Source organism: Vigna unguiculata, chromosome 4 (assembly GCF_004118075.2).
Source record: "Vigna unguiculata cultivar IT97K-499-35 chromosome 4, ASM411807v1, whole genome shotgun sequence".
Classification (NCBI taxonomy): domain Eukaryota; kingdom Viridiplantae; phylum Streptophyta; class Magnoliopsida; order Fabales; family Fabaceae; genus Vigna; species Vigna unguiculata.
Window position 1 is genome coordinate 36,507,624 of NC_040282.1, and position 10,303 is coordinate 36,517,926.

Genomic DNA, 10,303 nt, shown 5'->3' on the forward strand with positions numbered 1-10,303 from the left:
AGTGAACAATTCCATAAAGCAGAAAAATGTGTTGTTTTGTGACAACCATTTAAGTATAAGTGAAAACTCAAAAGGTAAATTGATAGATCATAGACTATATCTTGTTTGATTTAAATGGAAAACACGCATGAAAGAGGACATTGGTATATCTCAATCATGCAACGAAACAAAGCATTGGTTCGTGTCTGATGATATTTTTAGGATGATAAAACATACAGGTAATATAAAATGATAATGTTAACTATAAAATTATAAAGAAAATGTGATACTCGAAATGAAAATAATAGTTACTTTATAAAGTGTTATTTAACCGGTCAACAATATAAGTTTTTTAAATAGGAAATTTATTAAAGTTAAAAGTATAATTTTAATATATTTTCACTTTGGTCTATTCGGCTTTATCACACTCTTCAAGTGTGTCTACCGTTGGTGAAACCCTTCTTCTGCTCTCTATGCCATTCCTACAGGTATGATTCGCTGTTTCCTGATTCAAAGCTGTGTGTTTATTGCTGTTCCTGTGATTTTGGTTGTGGGGTTTTCTTTTTTCTTTTGGTTGAATTATGGGTGTGGAGAATTTTATGGGATTTTGGATCTGTGTCTTAATTCTTCATTGGAGTGTTTGAATTTGGTGTTTTGGGTAGATCTTGTGGTTTTTGTCGATGGGGTGTTTGTAGATTTTACTTGAACTGAGTTCATTTATGCGTTGCTTGTCAATTGAGCGGAACTGGTCTTCTATAGGGTATTGGATTTGTTAGTTTTGGGTTGGTTGCAAATTGGATTGTGGGAGAAATAAAAATGGCGTTTTGTGCTATTGTATATTGAAAATCAACAGATCAATCACAGTAAAGGTAGGTAGTTAGCGTCATGTTTGATGAGTGCTTTTTTTATGCCAACAATTCAATCTTATTCTTGCATTTTTGTCATTCATTAAAGGACAAGCTAGGTTATGTATGTTTTGGTTAAGTATTTGTTATTTCATTTTTGGTTTAGGTTGTTAGGTGGTTGTGGTGTTGGGGGATGGTGAATTGATAATGAATTGGCTAATAGTATCTAGAGTGAATAATGTTCATAACCTAGCCTTGTTTGGTTACATAGATCATACAACTCTATTGAGTTGAGTTCAATGACCAAATTATCAAGGATATCACCTAATATTCTAATATCCTACCCACATCTCTCCTTCTTCAGTCCCACTACCGAGTCACTCTACATCGCCATTTGCCACTTCCAATAGCTGCCTGATGCTTCCACTGCCACCCCTACATCCCGTTACTACTGCTGCCACTACAAATGTTTATCTTTTTTCAAATTCTTTTTGTTGAGTACCAGTTGAGTTCCTAATTTTTTATTCTTCTTTTCCACTTCATAAAGGATTTTTTGGGGTTTCCGGTATTATCCGATATCAATAACACTGGTCTAGTCCTTTTGTCCTTTTTTACTCAATTAGAAACTATGCAATTAACTATCTCAACTAGCGTTTAGAGTGGCCTTTTTTTCACCAAGTCTAGATCACCTTAACTAATTTTTGATAATATTTTTCTCACTGTGTCACACTAATATCTCCTCATATACAATTATTCATCAGTCTCATCCACAAATGGCATGGATTTAGGGGTGATCTTGTGTATGACCTTGGTAGTACATTCAAGATTACTTGTTGTAAAATCTTTGTTTTAGAATAGCTCTTATTAATTTAGTTGATCAGATGTAAATCCCGTTTAGTTTGCTGATGCAGAAAAAGGATTAGAAGAAACTCTACAGGACAAATAATAGAAGAACATAAAATTGCAAATTCATTGGATCGGAAGGGATATTTATGAAGGGTTAGCACAAGAATTTTGTTGTGAAGTAGAAAGCCAAATCACCAAATTCTGAATCCTGATTAAGTTCCATGGAAGAAGAGCATCAATATTCTGAAAGTAGTGAAGAACTACAGACCCAGAAATCGGATGGAGAAGATCAACAATTGCAACATGAATACCAACTACCTGGAGCTGAAGAGAAACTAGTATTGCAATTTATGGATTCAGTGCATAACTACCTATCTCTCTTTGATACATTATCCTCCAAACTTCGACAGGTAAAAGAGAAACCCATTCAATACAAGAAATTGGTAGCATCTTTTGATATGTATGATTTTCTGGTTTACCAATAGCTTTGAATTTAATTTTCTGACTTGTCATTCTGATAGAGAAAATTTTACTAATAGAAGGTCAGGTATATAATGCTAGTTGGATTACTTTGTTAAACTATTTTATGATAAAATGGAGAGGTTGTGAAGTTTTGATTCAGCTAGTAACTATAGTTGAATCTGTAATTTGTCAACTAAAAGTTTTCCTAGATGTAGTAAGTGTTCTGTCTTTTTGGTAACCATTTTTAATATATTAACAGGGATGGTTTGACTTATCAAGTGCTCGACATTCCATGGGTGCTGCTCGCATTAATAGTTCTCTATTGGACCTGAAATTCCATTCAGCTGCTACAACATTGAAGATAACCAACTATGATGGTAAAAATTTTAAGCTGAAGGAAATGGTTTCTAGTGGCTACTGCTTGATTCTACTTGTGTTATTTTCTCACCTTAGTGTGCTAGCATGCTTTCACTTTCATTTTTATGAAGCTTTTCTGTAACATGTTCTTTTTATCAATTTAGATGGAACCTTTGTTGTAATATAAGAACCCGCATGTCTCAACAGGTACACAACCATGCTTCATGTTGCATAAATGGGTATCCTCTGAAGAAAAGAGTGCTCATGAGTTACAGGATGAGAATGTCCAGCCACAAGATAGTAGTAGTGTGAACTCTTGCAGTACGTTTTCCCTCTCCCTATGCATCAAATAATGGTTCTTTTAGTCAATCTGTTATTTGATTCTGCTGCTTAAATGCTTTAGTAGTTGTTATTGTTAGCGTTTCTCATTTTGTTATATGTTTGGTTGTACGAACTGTTGAGGTGATCATGGCTAAGAATTTATCAGGACTTGCAGATAATGCTGATGTAAGTATTTCACAAATGTTAAACCTCCTCTCATTAACATATATTAAGCATTACAAGTAGAGATGAATTTGATCTCTGATGTGGTTACTATCATGAAATATGGTGAGTAAATTATAGAATTTTCTTACCAAAATTTCCTGAACTGTCAATTGAGCCAGTGTACAAATCTTGTTAGTGTTTTTTATGGAATCAAAAGGAGCGATCCAAGTCCTTATCAGTTTTTGGAGTTTTAATTTCCCCAAAGCTTCGAGCCTCCCAGTTGTCATTTGAGAAAGGTGAATAACAGGACTAAAGATCTGAATTCCCCTCACTTTCTCTGCAAACGTGATTTTAGTCATCTCTATATATGTTTTTCTTGCCATCCAGGATATATCACATTCTGTAAATTGAATTTCTTTGCAGCACTGGAGACGCTCGTAGAAATAGCTAACATGCAATCGTCTTTGTTATATTCTTTTCACCAACTTCAGAAGGTGGAACATACCAAAGAGTGAAAAGTACCATACCAGCTCCTTCTAGTACATTTATATAACCTTGTTTGCTCTCTGTTTTTCTCTTTTACTCCTTTTGGAATTGAGGAATTTTTTTTCTTACAATTGCATATCAAGACTGTAGTGTTTTTGTTTGTATTATTTTAGTAATATAAATCATTATGAAGATGAAAACAAATATGAGGGATAATTTTTTGATAATTACAAAATTAGTGTTTTCTATTAGAACCGGATGTGGCAGTTATATAACACCAACATTTTGATATAAGTTTGTGATTACTTTCTTACACAGGATGCTGCTGGAATGCATCGCAGGTGGAAATATTATTTCAGTATTGGAAATGCAGCACTGACTGGTTTTGTTGAATTCATTGATGTGTCAGAAGATGGTGAAGACTTCCCTGATTGTGATGGCATATATTGTGTGGAGAAAGTTGAAAGCCCACATCGATGGAGTGGAATCCCAGAGACACAGTGAGAGGAATTGAATTGAGTGTCCACTGTCCCAACCATGGCCATGTTGTTACTTTAACTTTTTTCCTTGTCCACAATTTCATATATTCTCAATACGTCATTTACAAACAAATGCAGGCATTCCATTATAAGCACTAATGAAACCTATGTTGAAAACTTCGTGTTTCTACAAATGTTGTTTACTATTGCCTTTGAGATATTATATAATGGAATTAAACTCTTTATAATATTCAAGTATCAGGTCAATATTATGTAACATGGTGATGGTATTGTGATATGAGAGTGATGGTGGTAGTAGAAGTCTCTCTCACTTGTTATTATCTTATATTCAATTTAGTCTATATCGTGTTATTATCTTATATTCAATTTAGTCTATATATTTGTTATATATATTCAATTTAATCTTATTTTTCTTTTAAAATGAAACAATTTTCTTAATTGCCAAACTGAGATAAAATTCAATTTTTGTATAAAAGTTATACTAATATTTTTATTAAAATTTACGTCTTTATTAAATATTTTTGAATTATTTTTAAATCAACTTTAACATTTGTTTAGAAATGATTAAATTTTATACTGGTAATTCTTTTATAATTTATATACAATTATTTGAAATATAAATTCAAATAAAAAAGTAATATTAAAGTGTAATATAATAAAATATTAATCTATCAATATAAATAAATTTAAATTTTTTAAATAAAATTTAAATAAAGTTTAATGTAAAAAATAAACTTAAATAAACTTAATCTTGTTAAAAATACTTTTATTAAAATAATTTTACAAATATTTAATAAAAATATAAATTTTAATAAAAAATAATAGTATAACATTTGTATAAAAATTAAATTCAATCAGAATAAGGAAGAAATTGTTCCATTTTAAAAAAATTAGAACTAAATTAAATCAAAATAATAAATATATGAACGAAATTGAATATAAATCAATGATACTTAATCATGACACAACACTGACTTAACACATAACAATTTAAAAAAATAAAAAATAAAATAAATGAAAGAAAAACAAAAAATAAAAGAAAATAAATAAAAGAAAAATAAAAAATTACGAACATATATTTAATGTCGCAAGCGAAAAAATCATAACTATAGTTAACAATAAGATACTAGGAAAAACCCAAATACGACGAATATTTTTCTTTGCAGTGGGAAAAAGTAGAAGTCCTGCTCCTATTAACGGAACTGGGAATGGAATAAAAGGTATGATCCATGAATATTGATGTGTATATTCCATACAATAAAGAAAAAAAATTAGGATTCTAATGAATTTGGTTGGAAAGATGATCTCTTTTGGTTGGTTGAGAACTATGTGTTACAAATTTGAAGGGTGAAATTAGAATCACTCTCAAATCAACAAAATCATTTGTGCACTCATAAAATATGTGTTCGCTTGGTAAGATAGATTTAAAAGAGAGTCTGAAAATGCATTTGTGTTGATTTGAGTGAATGAATATATGTGTTTTTTTAATGGATTTAGAGAGTAAAAAGAGTGGATTTGGAAATGAATTAAAGTTAATGAGTGATTTGACTAATGTAATAGATTAAAAACAAATTTTAATAGATAAAAATTTTAAAATTACTAAATATCCTTGATGATAAAAATAAAATAAAATGATAATTAGATGAATTAAAAATATTAAAATTTAACAATATAATAATTATCATTAATTGTTATACATATTTATATATATTTTTATTATTATTAATTAATTATAAAAATTATTATACATATTATTATATACAAATATATTATTAGTTACTACATATATTATTAATTATTATATATAAATAAATATATTATTAATTATTATTATTATTATATATATTATTTATTATTATATATAATAATAAATAATATAATAGTAAAAAAATAAATAATAGTAATAATAATTAATAATAATATATTATGATTAATAATTATATATGATATAAAAAGGTATAAAAGTAGAGTAGGTTTAAATTTATCTGCAAATCCATTATGCTTGTTCCCTTGCATCATTTAATGAGAACATACAAAATTTTATACATCTCGTAAATCAGTGCATTGCTATTATCCGTTGAAAGGAACAGAGCCTTAGGTAAAATGGAGAAGGCAAGGGTTTGAAAATGCCAAACCTGATTTCCGAATTCATCCACGTCAACAACGAATCTGAAAGGAAATGGAGGACGATGCTATTGATTTTGCTTCTTCATCTTGGGTTCAACGGGTTCAGCGGGAAGAGGGATACAAAGGTTCTGGTTGCAGAATGAGACTTGTTCGTTAACCTGAGTCGCAAGACTTTGACTGGACTAGACAATCGTTCGTTAATGAGGTTCCAAAATTGGAAATTCAAGACCGAGAGATTGTTTTTGAAGATGGAGTTGAGAGGTCAAAATTACCAATGCAAAATGGAGTTTTGTTTCAGAACTTTGACCTTCAAAAATATTGGAGTTGCAAGATGGAGTTTTCATTGAAGAGTAATGGGATTGAGATGCGGGAGTATAATAGGTTCGAAAATGTGGCAATTTGAACAACAGGTTGGAACTTTTCAGTCACACAATGCCCATGGGTGACATCAATTCCTGTGAGCCCGTACACAAATTAATTTTAAATTAAAAATCATATTTAAAGATTGACATGTCATGTTGAATGATAAAAAATTTGTGTCGGTGATTGTTTTCTTTCTATATTAAGTTTAGATTGAAATAGGTTATTCGTGTAATTATAACTTAGACACATGAATAATTAAGGTGTTACAAGACTTAGTTATAAATTATAGTTTTATTCAAATATTTTGTACAAAAATATAATTTTATATAAAATATTATATAATCAAAATTTTATTAATTTAATCTTGAATTATAAATTGGTATTCTAAATATTATCCCTTTGTCATTAAAACCTCCTTTACCCATCTAAATTAAGTGCATTCATATATATATATATATATATATATATATATATATATATATATATATTACATTTGTTTTTCATATAGAGTCATGAAAAAAATAAAGTTAAGACTGATTTTCAATCTTCTACCATCTTCGAAGAGTCCATACAAAATTATAATTTTTGTACAAAATATTATATTATTACAATTTTATCCGTTTAATCTTAATTTATAAACTCTTTACTCTATGTCATGATTTATAAGAATCCAATAATGTAATAATCATAATACTATAATAATGATGTAACATGTGTTTATTGTGTAAAAACTATGACAATACTGTAATAATTACAAAATTGTAATCATTATTGTAATAATGATGTAATATGTGTTTATTATAATATGTGTTTATTAGGTTTAACATTGTATTGTATGTGTCGTATAAGAGATATGTATTATTTAATAATATTTCTACAGTGTTTGAATAGTATTATTCTGTTATACTTTTGTAATTTTATAATTTTGTACAAGATTGCGTACAAAATATTATATAATCATTTATTAATTTAATCTTAATTTATAAATTTGTAAATCTTAATTTATAAATTTGTAATTTAGCTCATGATTTATATATTTTTAAATATTATTAGTGTGAGAAGAAATTTGTATTAAAAATCCCAATGGATATAATTTATTTTGTAGGTTTGTATCTTATAACTAACATGAGGGAAACATAGTTCTTTTGCAGGATTCAACAAGGTCACATATTACACCTTCAACAGTGTATAGTTTGTAACGTTCCATTTAATTTATAAACGTAATTAAAGGAAACGCCACACATAAGATAGCATAATAGCGCAGTCCTGGGGTTCCCAACATCACCCCTACAAAACTAGGCACACCACGATGCCAACAAAAGTAGGCTGAATACGAATACAACATAGAGTGCAGCGTAGAAATACAAAAAGAGATACATGGGCCTTAGCCCTAAATAAAACACAAGGAAAACTCCAGCCGGACGGCTAAGCGGCGGAATCACCATTCGCTTGTTGACCATGAGAACCTCGCCCATCTGCTCCCATCAACCAAGTTGATGATCATCGCAAGGAAAACGGCCACATACAACACAAACATGTAACGAAACGGGTAAGCTAGAGCCAATCAACATATTCAACATGCAATCATATATATATATATATATATATATATATATATATATATATATATATATATATATATATATATATATATATATATATTCATCATCTCATCCACATAGCAACCAAACATGTTATGACTCTTCATTCAATACACTACGACTCGACTCGACTCATCCGGATACGTATAACTCGGTTGGATTCAGCGGATGCTTGCACTTGTGGTGGATACCCCTGCTCGACCCTGAGCTGCTCGATCCTGAGTTATGTGTTACCAGTGTTACGATGAATCAAAATCTCTCCCACCACAAGGTTAGCCCTTAAAGAGTTTTAGGCCTCCTGCTACTCCCACCACAAGAGTTGGTCCGCTCTAAGTGAGACTAACTGGCTCCTCGGAGCGTCAGGATGCAACCTTACCTTGAATCCTTACCTAGTTATACAGGTGGGGCACCACCATGAACACCCACTAGCAGGGGCCATGGAATTACGTCCCGACCACTAAAGCGCGACCCCGGAGGTCTCACCTAGAGACCCCAAGGAATTACACGTTGACACGGACTAACGTTCACAAATCAGCAATAAGAGAATGTTGAATTATATTTTTCAATTCCGTATCAACCCTTGAAGTTTAATCCTCATATCAATCACACCTCGAATCCATACCTCTGACCACCACCACCCCAATGAGTCTGGGGCCTAGTCTCATATTTATACCATGTTCCTTTAGTCTCAAACCGCATACTCATTTCACATGCTAAGTCCCCACCACACTCCTCAGTCATCATTCAGGAATCATGTCACGCATATATAGCAACTCATTAGGCATACATTCATACATCAGAACATGCATCTTATCATAGCAGCCATACCCAAACAAGTCCAAGCACAAGGGAACAAATACGCAACCAACACCATGCTGTCTCGCCCAAACCCCTCGCTCAGGCTGAAGGGTCTCGCTCAGGCGAGACAGGCTCTCTCAGGCGAGCCTCCCCTTCGCCTAGGCGAGGGTTCGATGGAGTGCTCAGGGAACATCACAGGATCTCGCTTAAGCGAGACCCCTCTCGCCTGGGTGAGATGTTCCCTCGCTCAAGAGTTCAAGCAGGTCGCCTGGGCGACCTTTCGTGCAACAGCCCTGGGCGAGCTCCCTGTTTCATCTCGCCTAGGCGAGATTGACTCGCTTGGGCGAGATTTACAGGTCTCGTCACTGTTCTTCACTGTAACAGCCATGCATATCAAATCAACCAAGCATAACAAGCATTTAATCACACCAAAACGAAGGATTCATTCATGAAATCATTAACTCACTCAAGAACAGCCAAGACAACACCTAAAATACTGAAACCCTAACTTCCCGTACCTGGGATTCAAGCTAGCAAATGCTTCGACCCGCACAGCGAAGGTAGAACTGCTCCTAGGGCGGTTAGCAGCGGAACTGAATGGCAGAACATAAGAAAGGAGCGGGTTATTACCAAACCCTAACGATACAAAGAACACAAACCATGAAAGGAAGGAGCATGAGCTGAGGAGTGACTTACGTGAACAAGGACTGAGTTCGAGCTTGAAGGAAGGGGACCTTAGGGCAAACCCTAGCAGAGCTTTTCGTGAGAGCAAGGGGAAGGATTGACGGCTGCTGCGTTTCTGTGAGAGTGAAAGTGAGAGTGGGATTAGGGCAGACCTTAGGACCTTATACGTTGGGCCGGCCTTAGGCCCACTAACTTTAGGGCAGAAAAGTTAACATATTTTAAATGGGCCTTACATTCCCTCCAACAACAAAAATTTTCGTCCTCGAAAATGAAAGACTCACCAGGTAAACAGATGTGGATGTGATTTTCTCATGTCCTCCTCTAACTCCCAAGTCGAGTCACCCGTCCTCCGATCCCAGATGACTTTGACAAGACTGACGGTCTTTCCACGACGTTCTTCAACCTTGCTATCCTCAAGAGCTATGGGTGGTACTTCCATTGTGAGATCTTCCCTGATCTGTATATCCTCAGCTTCCAACACATGAGCCGGGTCAAAAACATACTTCCTCAGCTGTGACACATGAAACACTGGATGAAGGTTCGCCAACTGCGGGGGTAAGGCTATCTCATAAGCCACTGGTCCAATCCTCCTCGTGATCTGATACGGGCCAAGGAATTTAGGCGAAAGCTTCCTTGAGCGGAGAGCCCTTCCCACGCCCGTGGTTCGGGTCACCCTCAAGAATACATGGTCTCCCGCCGCAAACTCCAAAGGTCTCCTCCTACGATCAGTATAGGCCTTCTGCCTACTCTGAGAAGCCAGCATCCTATC

At 33.3% G+C, this 10,303-nt stretch overlaps 1 protein-coding gene across 15 annotated transcripts; it reads left to right on the forward strand.

Annotated features, from left to right (window-relative positions):
- The first annotated feature begins 207 nt into the window (after positions 1-207).
- Positions 208-4,219, forward strand: LOC114182634 (coiled-coil domain-containing protein 115-like). 15 transcript variants are annotated; one of them, XR_003604151.1, is made up of 8 exons: positions 209-467; positions 1,736-2,080; positions 2,392-2,509; positions 2,697-2,810; positions 2,977-2,996; positions 3,155-3,271; positions 3,399-3,493; positions 3,780-4,219. XR_003604151.1 is itself a non-coding variant. In XM_028069534.1 (8 exons), exons 2-7 carry the CDS (start codon positions 1,892-1,894, stop codon positions 3,488-3,490), a joined length of 633 nt encoding a protein of 210 aa, XP_027925335.1. In that variant the 5' UTR covers positions 209-467; positions 1,736-1,891; the 3' UTR covers positions 3,491-3,514; positions 3,780-4,219. The 15 variants fall into 15 exon arrangements, 13 of the variants coding, with proteins under 13 accessions (XP_027925348.1, XP_027925335.1, XP_027925337.1 ...); XM_028069534.1 differs by having other exon boundaries at positions 3,172-3,271; positions 3,399-3,514; XM_028069536.1 differs by having other exon boundaries at positions 3,172-3,271.
- Positions 4,220-10,303: the final 6,084 nt, after the last annotated feature.